This window comes from Euprymna scolopes, chromosome 26, assembly GCF_053919585.1.
Source record: "Euprymna scolopes isolate OS-2025 chromosome 26, ASM5391958v1, whole genome shotgun sequence".
Classification (NCBI taxonomy): Eukaryota; Metazoa; Mollusca; class Cephalopoda; order Sepiida; family Sepiolidae; genus Euprymna; species Euprymna scolopes.
The window spans coordinates 108,864,391-108,881,891 of record NC_136507.1 but is presented as its reverse complement, the minus strand read 5'-3'; the positions used below and the strand labels follow the sequence as shown (position 1 = coordinate 108,881,891).

General features: G+C 29.7%; 1 protein-coding gene across 1 annotated transcript in view; it reads right to left on the bottom strand.

Moving 5' to 3' along the window:
- The window catches only part of LOC145248359 (guanine nucleotide-binding protein-like 1), a 342,841-nt gene that overhangs the window by 33,856 nt on the left and 291,484 nt on the right, over positions 1-17,501 (bottom strand). Inside the window, exon 10 of the mRNA XM_080110280.1 lies at positions 2,767-2,892. Within this exon, the coding sequence (XP_079966406.1) occupies positions 2,767-2,892 (126 nt within the window). The remainder of the gene's footprint in view (positions 1-2,766; positions 2,893-17,501) is intronic.

The window sequence follows — 17,501 nt, the reverse complement described above, 5'->3', positions numbered from 1 at the left end:
GTATATGTATATATATATATATATATATATATATATATATATATATATATATATACTGTATATATATATATACTGTATGTATACATATATATATATATATACTGTATGTATACATATATACATATACAGTATATATATATATATATATATATATATATATATATATATACAGTATATATATATATACAGTATGTATATATATGTACATACAGTATATATATATATATATATATACAGTATGTATATATATGTACATACAGTATATATATATATATACAGTATGTATATATATGTACATACAGTATATATATATATATATATATATATATATACAGTATGTATATATATGTACATACAGTATATATATATATATATACAGTATGTATATATATGTACATACAGTATATATATATATATATATATACAGTATGTATATATATGTACATACAGTATATATATATATATATATATATATATATATATATATATATACAGTATGTATATATATGTACATACAGTATATATATATATATATATATATATATATATATATATATATATATGTGTGTGTGTGTGTGTGTGTACAGTATATACAGTGATGATCATATTTATTGGCACGGTAAAATAAAAGTTAAATTTTGTCTAATAAATTCTAAAAAAGGGATTAAATTAAAGAAAATAACAAAGTATATTATGTATTTTTAACTGGCCTTTCCGATTCAGCAATCGGATTTTAGAAAAAATAAATAACAAAGGAACAACAAACATAATTGCAAAAAACCCTTGTTCAAAATTATTGGCACGGCTTTGTTTTTCTTTTAGTATCAGTATAATATCAATCAATTTCCGGTTTACGTGCTTTCTGAACTTTTTTATAGCCATATTATGCTTGTTTAACGCTAATTCAGTGAATAATTTTTTTCAGATAATTTTTAGATAGCGATTTATTTAAACTATTATAAGTGACTAAATTATAATTTTCAATCGCCATGGTTAAAACTAAGGAACACAGCGAAGACGTCAGGAAGCTTGTTGTAGCATGCCATACCAATGGGGAGGGCTATGATAAGATTTCAAAGAAGCTAAACCTTCCCAAATCCACTGTTAGAGCCATAATAAACAAGTTCAAATCGCAAGGCCACGTTATGAGTTTAGAGGGTAGAGGGAGAAAAAGGATTCTTTCCCCAAGAGATGAACGGAAAATTGTTCGACAAGTAAAACAAAACCCAAGGATCTCTGTTGGGGAGATTGTTGATGAACAGAGCACCTCTGGAGTGAATGTATCTCGACATACAGTTGGTAGAGTTTTGAAGAGAGCTGGTTTAAAAGCATGTCGTCCGAGAAAGACTCCCTTATTGAAGCCTATGCACCTGAAAGCAAGGCTAGCCTTTGCAAAACGTCATATTGATAAAGATGTTGCATTCTGGAAACGTGTTCTATGGACTGACGAAACGAAAATAGAGTTATTTGGCCATAATAAAGTGTCTTATATTTACAGAAAATCTGGCGAAGCTTTCCTGCCTAAGAACACCATACCCACAGTGAAGCACGGTGGAGGCAGTTTGATGTTTTGGGGATCCTTTGCTGCCTCTGGACCAGGGCGACTTGTTAAGGTCACAGGTAGCATAAAAAAGGAAGATTATGTTAAAATATTGGATGAAAACCTGAAAGACTCTGCTAAAGAGCTCTCACTTGGTCGTCGTTGGTGGTTCATGCAAGATAATGACCCAAAGCATTCGGCTAAACTGACTAAGAAATGGCTTGAGGACAATCATATTAATGTTTTGGAGTGGCCATCACAAAGCCCAGACCTTAATCCAATTGAAAATTTATGGAGAACATTAAAATTGAGGGTAATGCAAAGGAAGCCTAAGAATCTTATTCAATTGGAGGATTATTGTCAGGAAGAGTGGGCTAAAATTACTACTGAAGAGTGCAACAACTTGGTTGTAAACTATGAAAAGCGACTGAGGAAGGTAATCAAGGCCAAAGGCTATACAATTGATTATTAAATAAATCGTGCCAATAATTTTGAACAAGGGTTTTTTGCAATTATGTTTGTTGTTCCTTTGTTATTTATTTTTTCTAAAATCCGATTGCTGCATCGGAAAGGCCAGTTAAAAATACATAATATACTTTGTTATTTTCTTTAATTTAATCCCTTTTTTAGAATTTATTAGACAAAATTTAACTTTTATTTTACCGTGCCAATAAATATGATCATCACTGTATATATGTACATACAGTATATATATATACATACAGTATATATATATATATATATATATATATATATATATATATATATATATATATATATACTGTATGTATATATATATATATATATATATACTGTATGTATATATATATATATATATATATATATATACTGTATGTATATATATATATATATATACTGTATGTATATATATATATATACTGTATGTGTATATATATATATATATATATATATATATATACATACTATATGTGTATGTATGTATGTATGTATATATATACTGTATGTGTATGTATGTATGTATGTATATATATATATATATATATATATATATAAATATATATATATAAATATATATATATATATATATATATATAAATATATATATATATATATATATATATATATATATATATATATATAAATATATATATATATATATATATATATATATATATATATATATATATATATATATATATATATTTAATCGTGAAAGAAATGAGAGAGAGATGTACAATCCTTACCTGTAGTTGTTTTGGCACTTTGGATGGAAAGACAAGTCCAGGGCAATCACAGAGTTTCACAGTAGGCGTAAGGAATATGGTTTGGAAATGTTTGGTGTGGCCTGGTGTTCGTGACACACTAACAACCTTCAAAGATAACAAAAAAAAAAGCAAACAATAATTCATTTTTATTTTCCTTTTGCCATATTCTGTGCCATTTTTTTCATTAAATGTTAAAGACATTTTGTGTCTATTTTATTATGTGACTATTCTTTGCAAAATTCTAATCAAAAGTCAGACTGTAAACTGAATACGGATTTTCTAAAAGTTGTTTCAAAATAAAGTTTCAAATGTCAATATGAATTTTGGAAAACTATTCTTCAACTTAGTTTGACTTCTTGTTAGGACCGCTAAGGGTTTCGGGAGAAAGAGACGAACTCAGGATTAAGCGAGACAAGATATATTGAAGAAAATATTAATACAGCATATAAAGAGAGTGGTTAAACGTCAGTCTGACCACCAAGTATTAGACTGAGGTTATGAAAGGAAGAGTTCATTTAGTTTGTAAATATACCATGACACAAACATAAGTAAAAATTTTGGAAAAGAATAACCAATAGATTAAATAGACACATAATGTATTTAACTATATACATTTTTTTTTAATATTATTTTCCATGGACATGGATGTTGCCGTTTTATGGCTCATCAAATTGTATGTTGCTAGTAAAATTCTAAACCGGTCCCATAGTCCAAGCAGAAGGGAAAGATTTATCAGACAAAAAATGTGATCATTTTGTTTGTTTTGGCAATAATGGCAAATTAACGTGTTCCAATTACCTAATTTTAAGGGGGAAACGTTATTTTTCTAAAAATAATACCTCCTATTTTTGTTATTCCATTGTTCCAATTCATCAGTGTGATGCCTCCATATAAGGAGCGTGTATACATTTCTAGATATTATTATTCATGGACACCTATTTCGCCATTTTTACGATTCTTCAGCATAACTGATACTAGTGAGTTTACAGTTTTCTTTCTTCTTTATTTTTCTGTTGGTTTTCTCGATCTGCAGAGCATTTTTTCTCGTTTCAGTTGGTAAGTTATGTATTAGGTTGCAGAGTGATTTTTTTGTCAAACAATTTCTCTAGCGCTTTCGATCATTGATCGTCGTCAGGAGGAATTTTATTGTAGTTAAAGAGTTTTTTTTTTCTGTTGTTTTTTTTATATGCAATTAATTCTATTTTATCTTTTATTCACTGGTTTATTTTGATTTAAGTCTTCTGTTATCAACTGAAACGAGAAAAAATGCTCAGCAGATCGAGAAAACCAAGAAAAAAATAAGGAAAGAAAATTGTCATATATAACCAAATGCGCCTTGATAAAGACTTGCTGCCAATATATAAACAGAATAACAGTATAGTTACATTCCAAGATCCTAATATTTATTTTTCACGCAAAACAGCTCCTCCAGCATGTTAAAATTTTGGTACATTGTTTTACAGATCTGTTTCATTATGCAGAAACAAACGATTATTATTATGTCAATACCGTCTCTTTTCATGCATATACTCTTCAGAAAAATTATAAATTCTTTGCTTAGATAAAAAACAATGCATGGCAATATTATGCTGCAAGAAGAAAGAGGTTCGTAGAAGACTCGATGTGTTTGTTCCAATAGATGTCTTTGTCCATATTGTAAAGCTACACAAGTTTTATTCAATGCATTAATTAAATTATTTAAAAGTTTTTTTTTATTTTAAGTTTTTTTATTTTAAAATTGGTTCTTAGAATGTAACTTCATTGTTATTCTGACATTTAACATATATTGAGCTTTTAAAGAAAAAGAGTTTAATACACAAAGAGTGAAATATAACTGGAAGAACATATTTTACCAAAGCATATATATATATATATATATATATATATATATATATATAATATATATATATATATATATATATTAGTGGTCTGGTAAGGCCACCAGGGAGACAGCCAGCAAAAAAAAAAAAAAAAACTAAGCAAAATTCATCCCAAAGCAGCAAAACAGGAGCTAGCCTGCCAGGACACTATATATAAATGTAGGCAAATTTGGGCATATTTTATTGGTTTGAAAATATAGGTTCTTTTTTACCAATTGTCATAAAATTTGAACCATAGAATAGTATTATAATCTGCAAAAAGCCTGCAAATTTTCATGTAGCTTCGTCCCATAGAACCAAAGATATGACCATTCCAGTATTCAATTTGGCTACGGGTATAGATATATTCACACACACACATTATATATATATATATATATATATATATATATATATACATATATATATACTAGCAGCAGGGCTCGATTTTGATCAAGAAATGTTTCAAAATCCCATATTTTTATTGTCGTTGAAATCAGTAAAATCACCCATTCTTCAGTCAAATCGATTGATTGCCTGCTCTAGTTGGGGCCCCATCACAGTGCACTGGAAGGAAGCTTCACATGCCACCCTCTCCTCAGCCACTTAGTCCACAATACATTTTAGTCTATACTGCACTGTAGAGAACCTACTGTTGATTTTATACAGTTATTTTTATATATAATGGCTTTCATTAAAGTTTAAAAAGCAAAACTCAAGTATCATGCTTCAATTGTGTTCTTGTCTTATCAAAGAACCTACTGTTGATTTTATACAATTATTTTTATATATAATGGCTTTCATTAAAGTTTAAAAAGCAAAACTCAAGTATCATGCTTCAATTGTGTTCTTGTCTTATCAAAGAACCTACTGTTGATTTTATACAATTATTTTTATATATAATGGCTTTCATTAAAGTTTAAAAAGCAAAACTCAAGTATCATGCTTCAATTGTGTTCTTGTCTTATCAAAGAACCTACTGTTGATTTTATACAATTATTTTTATATATAATGGCTTTCATTAAAGTTTAAAAAGCAAAACTCAAGTATCATGCTTCAATTGTGTTCTTGTCTTATCAAAGAACCTACTGTTGATTTTATACAATTATTTTTATATATAATGGCTTTCATTAAAGTTTAAAAAGCAAAACTCAAGTATCATGCTTCAATTGTGTTCTTGTCTTATCAAAGAACCTACTGTTGATTTTATACAGTTATTTTTATATATAATGGCTTTCATTAAAGTTTAAAAAGCAAAACTCAAGTATCATGCTTCAATTGTGTTCTTGTCTTATCAAAGAACCTACTGTTGATTTTATACAATTATTTTTATATATAATGGCTTTCATTAAAGTTTAAAAAGCAAAACTCAAGTATCATGCTTCAATTGTGTTCTTGTCTTATCAAAGAACCTACTGTTGATTTTATACAATTATTTTTATATATAATGGCTTTCATTAAAGTTTAAAAAGCAAAACTCAAGTATCATGCTTCAATTGTGTTCTTGTCTTATCAAAGAACCTACTGTTGATTTTATACAATTATTTTTATATATAATGGCTTTCATTAAAGTTTAAAAAGCAAAACTCAAGTATCATGCTTCAATTGTGTTCTTGTCTTATCAAAGAACCTACTGTTGATTTTATACAATTATTTTTATATATAATGGCTTTCATTAAAGTTTAAAAAGCAAAACTCAAGTATCATGCTTCAATTGTGTTCTTGTCTTATCAAAGAACCTACTGTTGATTTTATACAATTATTTTTATATATAATGGCTTTCATTAAAGTTTAAAAAGCAAAACTCAAGTATCATGCTTCAATTGTGTTCTTGTCTTATCAAAGAACCTACTGTTGATTTTATACAATTATTTTTATATATAATGGCTTTCATTAAAGTTTAAAAAGCAAAACTCAAGTATCATGCTTCAATTGTGTTCTTGTCTTATCAAAGAACCTACTGTTGATTTTATACAATTATTTTTATATATAATGGCTTTCATTAAAGTTTAAAAAGCAAAACTCAAGTATCATGCTTCAATTGTGTTCTTGTCTTATCAAAGAACCTACTGTTGATTTTATACAATTATTTTTATATATAATGGCTTTCATTAAAGTTTAAAAAGCAAAACTCAAGTATCATGCTTCAATTGTGTTCTTGTCTTATCAAAGAACCTACTGTTGATTTTATACAATTATTTTTATATATAATGGCTTTCATTAAAGTTTAAAAAGCAAAACTCAAGTATCATGCTTCAATTGTGTTCTTGTCTTATCAAAGAACCTACTGTTGATTTTATACAATTATTTTTATATATAATGGCTTTCATTAAAGTTTAAAAAGCAAAACTCAAGTATCATGCTTCAATTGTGTTCTTGTCTTATCAAAGAACCTACTGTTGATTTTATACAATTATTTTTATATATAATGGCTTTCATTAAAGTTTAAAAAGCAAAACTCAAGTATCATGCTTCAATTGTGTTCTTGTCTTATCAAAGAACCTACTGTTGATTTTATACAATTATTTTTATATATAATGGCTTTCATTAAAGTTTAAAAAGCAAAACTCAAGTATCATGCTTCAATTGTGCCCCCGTCATATCAAAAAACCTACTGTTGATTTTATATGCCTGGCCTTACTGCAAATTTTGGTGATAATGGCTTGAATTTAAGTTTAAAATGAAAACGTAAAATATCAGTGTGAATGTGCTTTATACAGAAAAAATCATTTTGAACGCGCCCCTGTCATATCAAAGAACGTACGGTTGATTTTTATATGTCAAGCCTTTCAGCTTGTGTAGTAATAAAGTTTCTGAAAGCACTTGTGATGTTAGGCTGTATGAGGTGTTAACTTCGGTCAAAATCGCCTGTTGCTTTCAACGGATTATTTCGATTATCGATTATGAATACTTGTCAAAGACATTTTGATAGAAAACCTATCTAAAAACACTACCAGGCACATAAAGTACTTTTGTGTGAAATTTCATGAAAATCGGCCCAGCTGTTTTAGAGTCCATAGGGAACTCACACACAAAGTTCCTTTTATATAATAGTAGGTATATATAACTCAGACTGATTGCTATATTTTTAATGATAAATGGAGCATTTTATTATCCTTGAAACCAGATCATTTTGCCGTCATAATTAAAAAGAGCCTGTAAGTATATATATATATATATATATATATATATATGAACAAATGATTAATAAAATATGTTAAAAGACATCTTGAAAAAGAGTTAAAAACATATTTAATTTTAAAAAAGGAAGCACAAGATAAGTGGATAATCCTTAATCCGCGGAGTTTCGAAGAAATACTCTCCTTCTCATCAGAGGGCAGGAATTAGCAAAATGCAGGATCGGATTTTGCATATAAAAGTATTTAATGAAACTACAAGTAAGTCAAAGATCTTACTTGGTTAAAAAAAAGGGTGAGGTAAGGGGAACAGGAGGCAAAAGAAAAATAATAAAAAGATTTCACATGAATGGATAGTCCGGTGAAGGGTAAAGATCCAAAAATGGTAAAATCCAAAACGGTCGAATTTAAAATTTCAATCCACTGGGTAAATTCAAAATGGTCCAAAATCATTCAAAAGGCAAAGTTCCTTGGAAAAAAGCGCAAATGGAATGAATTCCAAATCATTAAAAGAAAAGTACTAGAGATCATATTACACTAGGCATCAGACCTTACAGTAGAATTTTACCAATATCAGTTTAGCTCCGGTTTCACCATTATTTTTTCACCAATATATTTTATATATATATATATATATATATATATATATATATAAAAAATATATTTGTAGTCATCGACATACAGTCCTGTTTCGTTGTATCACAACTCAGCAGTGCCGCTAGACTAGCACCTCTCCCAAGCCCAGGATCGAACCTAGAACTATCGTGTTGACAGTCAGCAGTTCTACCCCTTGACCACGGAAGCGATGCCCGCAACTGATCTGTCTGAATGTCTATTTAAATAAACATCCGTCCGCTACTTATATAGTGCTCAAACATTTGTTTGTAAACAAACCGTGAGCTTCGCATTTTTCAGCCAAATTAAGTAGCAAGTGAACATGAAAATCAAATTTTTTAAATCAGAACAGAGCCGGTTTAAGACATCAAAACTTAGTATCATTTCAGATAGTTTTATGACAATAATTATATATATATAATATATACAATTAAGATTTTCAAAGTTTGATAGAGTTTTGACTCTCCCAAATCGATGTTTGATTCCGACTAACGATTTATTCCTTTTTATCTCTGTATCATCTTCGTTACACAAATGTATATTTCACTTATCTTTCTGCAAACATTTATTTGGGCGAGGAATATTGTTAAATTGTCCACATCTTTCAATGTTAACTTAAACAGATGCAGGATCTACATCTTTATGCAAAAAATAATATTCAACATTTTATCTTTTTCTGCAATCAGATAACCAATTACATGTGTTTATAATAAAAATTGAACTATATGTTTATTGTATAAAACAATACTAGGTTAATTATTTTTCCTTCTAACTTTTTTTTTCTATAACATTCTACAAGTGATAGTGTATTCATATTCACTATTGTGTTTTCAAACGAGGCATTTTATTATACTTGAAAATACAGATCACTGTCGCCATCTTGCAGTCTTTTTAAAAAGGGATTGTAAGTACAACTATGTTCATTGCATTGTTTTCATATATCAAATATAAAACAATTTTTTTTGTTAGTTTTAGTTGTTTTTATTTTTACAGATGTTACAACTGCTTTTATAATCTCAATATTTGATGGACAACACGAAGAAAGAGAAAATAATATAATAGTATTTTTTTATATATACAATCTTTTTATTCCTTTTTGCCACATATTTTCTGAATATTAAGGTTTAATTACACTAGGCATCAGGCCTTACAGTAGAATTTTACCAATATCAGTTTAGCTCCGGTTTCACCATTATTTTTTTTCTCTCTCTCATAAGTATTCTATTCCATTCTCTTTGAGTATTTTCTGAATGTTAACATGTAATTGTGTAAAGTACAATTTTACCAATTTATTTTTGATTTCTCTATTTTCTTTTTCCATTCTCCAGTGCAAGGAAAAGAGACATCACTTCCGGTTTTTCATTTAAATAAAAGAAATTTACAACTCAAATCAAAATTTATAGACTAGTTCATCAATAATTGTAGTACATAATCCACACCAGTTCTCATTAGTTAACTGACGTTGAGCCTGGTCGCTATCAAATCAATAACAATTTGGAAATACCAGCAAAAACGAAGATCATCAAAATTGCAGTTGGAGATTTACTCGCAACAAAATATGGCACAAACCAGCTTTCAAAGGGAGTCTAATATATATATATATATATATATATATATATATATATATATATATATATATATATATATAAAGTAGTAACATTCGTGTGTGTGTTTGTCTGCATGTACAACTCTCCTACAGCCCATACCACTGGACCAATCATGATCAAACCTGAGATGATGATGGTTCCCCCACCTAGGGATGGTGCACACCATTTTCCAAGTCCAAGGTCATCGCCGATGTATACATAATCTCCTACAGCCCACACCACTGGACTGATCATGACCTGACAGGATGATAGTCTCCGACTTTAGGAATGGTGCACATTATTTTTCAAGGTCTAGGTCAAAGGTTAAGGTAGGGACGTTGTTAGTAGTACAATATACCCACAGACAAACTTGTCAACATTGCAATAATCCCTGCGAGGGTGCACCTCCTACTACCAAGCGGAACCATACCCCATCCCGACAAAATCCTATCAATTCAGCCCCTAGTCTGCTGGATTAATTACCAAAATGGATCCTTAGCTGGTCTAAGGTATTTATGTAATGTTTAATATTTTATTTATTTTTTATTTATTTTGTTATTTATGTAATGTTTAATATTTTATTTATTTTTTATTTATTTATTTTGTTATTTATGTAATGTTTAATATTTTATTTATTTTTTATTTATTTTGTTATTTATGCAATGTTTAATATTTTATTTATTTTTTATTTATTTATTTTGTTATTTATGTAATGTTTAATATTTTATTTATTTTTTATTTATTTATTTTGTTATTTATGTAATGTTTAATATTTTATTTATTTTTATTTATTTATTTTGTTATTTATGTAATGTTTAATATTTTATTCATTTTTTTCTTTATGTATTTTTTTATATATGTAATGTTTAATATTTTATTTATTTATTTCGTTATTTATGTAATGTTTAATATTTTATTTATTTTTTATTTATTTATTTTGTTATTTATGTAATGTTTAATATTTTTTTTAAATATTTTGTTATTTATGTAATGTTTAATATTTTATTTATTTTTTATTTATTTACATTTTATTTATTTATTTTGTTATTTATGTAATGTTTAATATTTTATTTTTTATTTATTTATTTTGTTATTTATGTAATGTTTAATATTTTATTTATTTTTTATTTATTTATTTTGTTATTTATGTAATGTTCAATATTTTATTTTTATTTTGTTATTTATGTAATGTTTAATATATATTTTATGTATTTTTTATTTTTTTTTTTTGTTATTTCACCCCAAACAAACCACAGTGCAACTTTGACGTAAGGGAAGAAACTATTAGGGTGGAAGGCTTCCCGGCATCTATGCAGGGGTGGGATTTTGCTGCTTGTCAGGGGTATTTATGTTGAGGGAATACAAGTGGTTTGAATTCAGAGAATATTCCATCAAAATACTTGTAAAACAGGCACAACGATATAACATTTCAGCAATGGATAAAGGTTGGAGTTAGTTGGTATTGTGGAACCTATTCAGTTGGGGACTTTTTTATTTTTGGACTCTGTCTAAGATTGAGAGACCAGTAGCAGATGCACCAGCCCAGATGTGGTAACAATACTCCATTCCATCAAGAGATATAGGATACTTTCAAATGTGAATAATTTTCTAGCATAGTAGAGAGAGCCCACCTTCTTTGCAGAAGTCTTGGCAATGTTCTCAATGTATTTGTTCCAGTTCATGCTGCCTGTGAATGTTAAGCTGAGCAGTTTAAATGAAGAGCTTTCAAGTAGCATAATGTTAGTCATGGCTATCAGTGGTTGAGAAGGTTTCTTGTAATTATTAAATGAAAGAAGCTTAATCTTGGCAGCATTGAATGTTACCTCCTATTTATGCCCCCATTCTAACATGAAAAGGAAGTCATTCTCTAAGGTTTCAGCCACTTCCTTAGATAGGTGTTCATTCGGAAATCTCTGTCTGTTATAGAGTATTGTGTCATCAGACAATATACTCATCTCGGAGACAATTTTATCAGGGAGGTCATTGATGAATATCAGGAATAATAAAGGTCCAAGGATCGACCCCTGTGGCACACCTGTATTTTATATCATATTGTTTTGACGTACGACCATCAAAGATAACCTGGATTCTTCTCTCATTTAAAAAGGATTTGATTATATTAAGTATCTGTCTAGTAATGCCAGAAGATTTAATTTTCATGAGAAGATCTTCATAGCTGACCCTGTTAAAGGTTTTAGATATATCTAGGGCTACTGCCTTAGCCTCCTCTAGCTTATCCAGTGCATGGTATATATGTTCAGAGATTACAGTTAGGATATATGCAGTAAAACAAGCTTACCTAAATTCATACGGTCAGTTGGAAAGAAGTTTAGTATCTATGAGATGATGAACTAGTGATTGATTAAGGACACAAAGATTTTAGCAAAGAGAGGAAGGAGGCTAATGGGGCGATAATTGAGTGGATCAGTTTTTTTTCACCAGAATTCTTGAAAACTGATATCAAAGAAGCCATTTTCCAGCAATCAGGAAAACAAGATTCAATACGGCATTTGTTGAAAAGTATAAAGACAAGCAAATGCTTAGTATCGGATATATGAGGTGCCTTCAATAAGTTTCCAGACTTTTTTGTACAGGCATTTAAAATTGTTGTAATTCAGTATGTTATTGCTATACATCTTATGAGATGACTTACCAATTTTTATGATTTCAGGTTCAAATGAATAGCTACAGCAGGAATGGGAATACACCCTACTAAAACCTGATTGTCACAGCTGGTGAATTTCAAAAATTAAATCTGGACATAAAGACACTTTAGAAGAACGATATGCAATTAAATTCTGTTTTAAACTTTGAAAAAATGCCACAGAAATGTATGGAATGCTTCAGACTGCTTTTTGACCATCTTGCATGAATCAAGCATCAGTTTTTGAATGGTATAAGAGATTCAAGGAAGGCACGAAGTCTGTAAGGGATGATGAAAGGTGTGGGAAGAGTAAGGAAGTCAGAACAATAAAGAATTTCATGGATAAAACCATCATGTGTCTCTAGACAATAAGCGCCAGTGTGGGAATCGTCCATACAGTTATTAACAAGGAACTGAAGATGCGGAAGATTTGCACACAAAGTTGTTGGATAGGTCATCAGAGAAAATCAGAAAATAGAAATCAGTTTAAAAATGCAAAGTCATAGAAAGCAATAGGACAACTTGATATAGTGTCCATTAAAACCTAGATACAAGAATCACATTATGGTATTTAACAAAATAAGCACAAAAAGGTTCAAATGAGAATAAAAAAAATGTGCCATGTGTTTATGCGATTCAAAGGATCGTTTAAAGAAATCAGTCAGAGTAATTAGCCAATCAAAATAAAACATAAGAAAGCTAATGCAATCATTAAAATTGGATAAACTTGGATCCACATACCAGATGAATAAACAAATAAAACTTAGTTAATGGAGGTTTTTAACAGAGTCTAACATTTTACATGCAAATGAAGTGGGGAGAAGAATGTGCGTGCCCGTTTTATAAAAATCATAATTTTTAATTAAATTGTTTGACATTACTGACGCTTGCATATTTTGAAACTAATGGGGAACAAAAAATATTAATTTTACTATTTGTCAAAATTATTCTCAATGTTCCTCACCCAGGAGTTTTTCAAAGTAATTAAAAAAAAAATTGTGTTCAATATATTTGAATCTATTTTAAGATTAAAAAAAATTGAAATTCTAAAATTAAAAAAAATATATTTTTAATTTTAAAATTTAAAAAAATATATTTTAAATTAAAAAAAAATCTTTGAAATTTTAAAATTAAAAAAATCTTTGAAATTTTAAAATTAAAAAATCTTTGAAATTTTAAAATTAAAAAAATCTTTGAAATTATAAAATTAAAAAAATCTTTGAAATTTTAAAATTAAAAAAAATCTTTGAAATTTTAAAATTAAAACATCTTTGAAATTTTAAAATTAAAAAAAAAATTGAAATCATCAACAAGAAAATCTCTTATCCATTCTTACTCATTGTTTACAAATAAAAAAAAAAACTTCAATCGCTACAAAGTTCACCGTTGACACACTCAACAACCCAAAAACCCAAAATAAAAAAGAAAAATATTTACAATTTTTTTTTTCATAAAATTTATTTTCTTAGAGATTTTCTAAATCCAATTTCCTTTCTGAAGTGAAATGGTTTAGAACTTTGCAGCAAGCGCTGGATAGGCCACTTAGATAATAATATTGCTACTCTATCAAAAAAAAACCCAAAAAAACAAGTCAATATACTAGAGGGAGGCCCTAAACAGAAGGGACTCACTCATAGGAAGCTTGTAAGATGACCCACAGGTATGTACATTTCCAAGTACAGTAATGAGAAGAGAAACACGGCCGAGTGGACACAATTGAATAAGTTTGTCAACCTATCAAGCAAATCTGAAATAAATCATTCTTTGTATGAAAAAAACAACTCATTCTTATGATACTTAACTAAATTTAATAGACAATAAATTTTATTATACTTCAAACAAGGAGTGTAATATTCATGTGAAATAAATCCATGTTTATTTCACACACAGGCTCGGCTGTTTTTAGATGCATTCAAGCATAACTACATACACACGCTTGCATATACTGGAAGAGAGCTTAAGATATTGGAGCAGATATTGAATGAGTGATTTTGCAATGACAAGGACAGATTCTGCCACACAGAAGTAGAGAGTATGACATCTAGTTATAAGGTTTTACTGAGGGGTAGTTACTATACAATGCGACACAATGGAGTCTGTAAATATTGTCACTGGATCATCCATAAAAAGTTCAATATCTAACGTAGCAGTAATCCCTGGGAAGATATGGAGAGTAGAAATGGACTAAGGGTTTACTTTCGGCATCCTAATAACTCTTGCTTTCCTTCTTTAGTCTTCACAGTTCATGAGTGATATTTCTGACAAAGGGAAAAGAACTGATGTCTTCTGAATTGGAATCGATTCATATAACACTTATCATTAGCAAAGAATTTCTCGAAATCAAAATTTTAGTTACATTATGTAAGAAACTTTTAACTAGATCTTCATGAAGCAGGCTTGTTCAATCAAAAATGACAGTTAGCACCAACCACTGTGACATCATCAGAAAAACGAAACTCAATGGAGATGTGCTAACGGTTATATCTCAAAGGATTAGTGAATCTCTTGACAAAGGCTTCCTTTCCAGGGCAATTGCTCTTGACATATCAAAGGCTTTCGACAAGGTATGGCATAAAGGCCTACTTCAGAAGATCTCCAGCTACGGTATAACTGGAAATATTCTCTCTATCATTAAATCATTTCTCTCTGATAGGCTCATAAGAGTAGTGGTTGATGGACAAAAATCAGAGGCCTGCAGTATTAATGCTGGAGTCCCTCAAGAGTCCATCCTGGACCCAACTCTCTTCTTGATCTACATCAACGACCTCCCTAAACACATACTTAAATCATTCATTGACATCTATGCTGATGACACGACCATCTACAGTAACACATCAAAGGCTGTAAGTGACAAAGCTCTCTCTGATTCTCTCTCCTCTGATCTCGAATGAGTGGTTCAGTGGGGGAAGACGTGGTTACCTTTAATGCATCTAAAACCAAACTCCTATCTTTACATCATCAACGCTCTGATCCCCATCTGGCATCAATTGAAATGGATGGCTCTCGTCTAGGAGAAGCCCCATGTTTTGACAAGCTTCTGGGTTTGTCCTTCACTCCTGATCTGAAATGGAGCACGTACATCAAGTCTGTTGCCAAGGTCGCTGGAAAGATGGTGGGATCCTTCTACTGTTCCAGAAGATATCTCACTACTGATGCAATTCTCTATCTATATAAAAGCCAAGTACATCCAAGGATGGAATACTGCTGCCATATCTAGACAGGAGCTGCTAAAAACAGCCTATCCTGCCTTGACAGAGTACAAAACTCTGGTCCCCTCTCGCCAATCTTTTACAAAAAAACACCCGTCTAGCTGAATCCACTGTCAAAAACTTTCCCCACTCTTTATCTATGCCTAAATCAAAACGTAGATTCCATGAACAAAGCTTCTTTCTTAGAACTGCACACCTGTGGAACTCTGTTCCGTCTGCCTACTTCCCTCCTGACTACAACTTGGATGTCTTCAAGTCCAACGTAAACAAATTCCTGATGAACCGCCCCCTGAAGTAGACACTTTAAATATCTACACTAATGTACTGTACTTACAATAACCCTTATCTCTGAGTGGCTTCCGGGCTTTGACAAGTGGTGACCACCTTGTAAAAAAAAAAAAAAAAAAAAAGGTCTCTATGAGAGTCACTCCTGTGTGTGCATGTAAACATCAATAATTTGCATGTGCAAAGTCAAATTAATGATCTTGATTATAGGATACATATTCTAGGCAACATGATGAGTAACATGATCATTTTACCTTTTTTTAAACTTTAATATTTAGAAGGTTCCCTTCACATCTCCAAAAAAGAAATTTTTTTTAACAGTAATACTATAGATATTACTTAGATCCGTCCTGCTAGTTAGCCAAAAAATATAACCAACATTAGCTGTACACTTACTTCAATTATGCTGATACTAATTTTTTTTTAAATAAAAAGGATGTTCTTGCAATATCTTTTATATAATTACAGGGTATGATTAAAGAAAATTGGAAGGTTCTGTTTATAGACGCTGGTAATAGGAACTGACCAATCAAATGGAGCCACATTCTGCTAGAAACCAATCAGAAACCGGTTGATTGTAAAAGAATGTCTTAAATGTTCTCCATAAAGGCATAACATATAAATGTGATCAATAAAGGTCATTCAATGTCAGAAAAGATAAATGAAACAGTTTAATTAGAAAATTGATAATAAACTCCTGAAATCAGAAAATTAATTAAAAAAATCTCCTGAAATAAGGAAATTAATAATAAACTCCTGAAATTAGAAAATTAATAAAAAAAACTCTTGAACACATGTCTTTTTGATTCTATAAAATGGCCGCTAACATTTGACAAAAAAAAAATCCCAAGATTGCGATCCTTTGTACTATCATGTAGGTCATTAAAGTTGAGAAACAGAGGTTACTTACAGCTGAAGAAGACTTTAATGAATAAAATAATTACGTTTATTTTATCCTTAAAAATATTTAAAAAAAAAAACAAAACAAAAAAAACATCAAGGATCATCTCAAATACGTTAGGCACCTTAAGCCTGACCAATGATTAATCACACTTAAGTTTGAAATACGATTTTTGTCTGTTTCTCTGTCTTTGATGAAATGGTCATTACTGGCCAGCCGTGGCATTCTTGTGAATCATCGTCATTGAGTCCAGCTCTGTGAATTTCTGAGCAACTCAGTCATGCTGATGTCCTTCCGTTGTCTGACATTCTAGTTTTTTGGTCTTCCACATACTCTTTTTTGTAACGCTATCTGTTCTGGCCACATGTCCCCAAAATCGCAATGTCACAGTTTTTTTTTCAGTAGGTTATGCTTAATAATGAAATAGCATTTTATTTGGTAGATCATGCTTAAGTTTGAAATAACATTTTCGTTATTA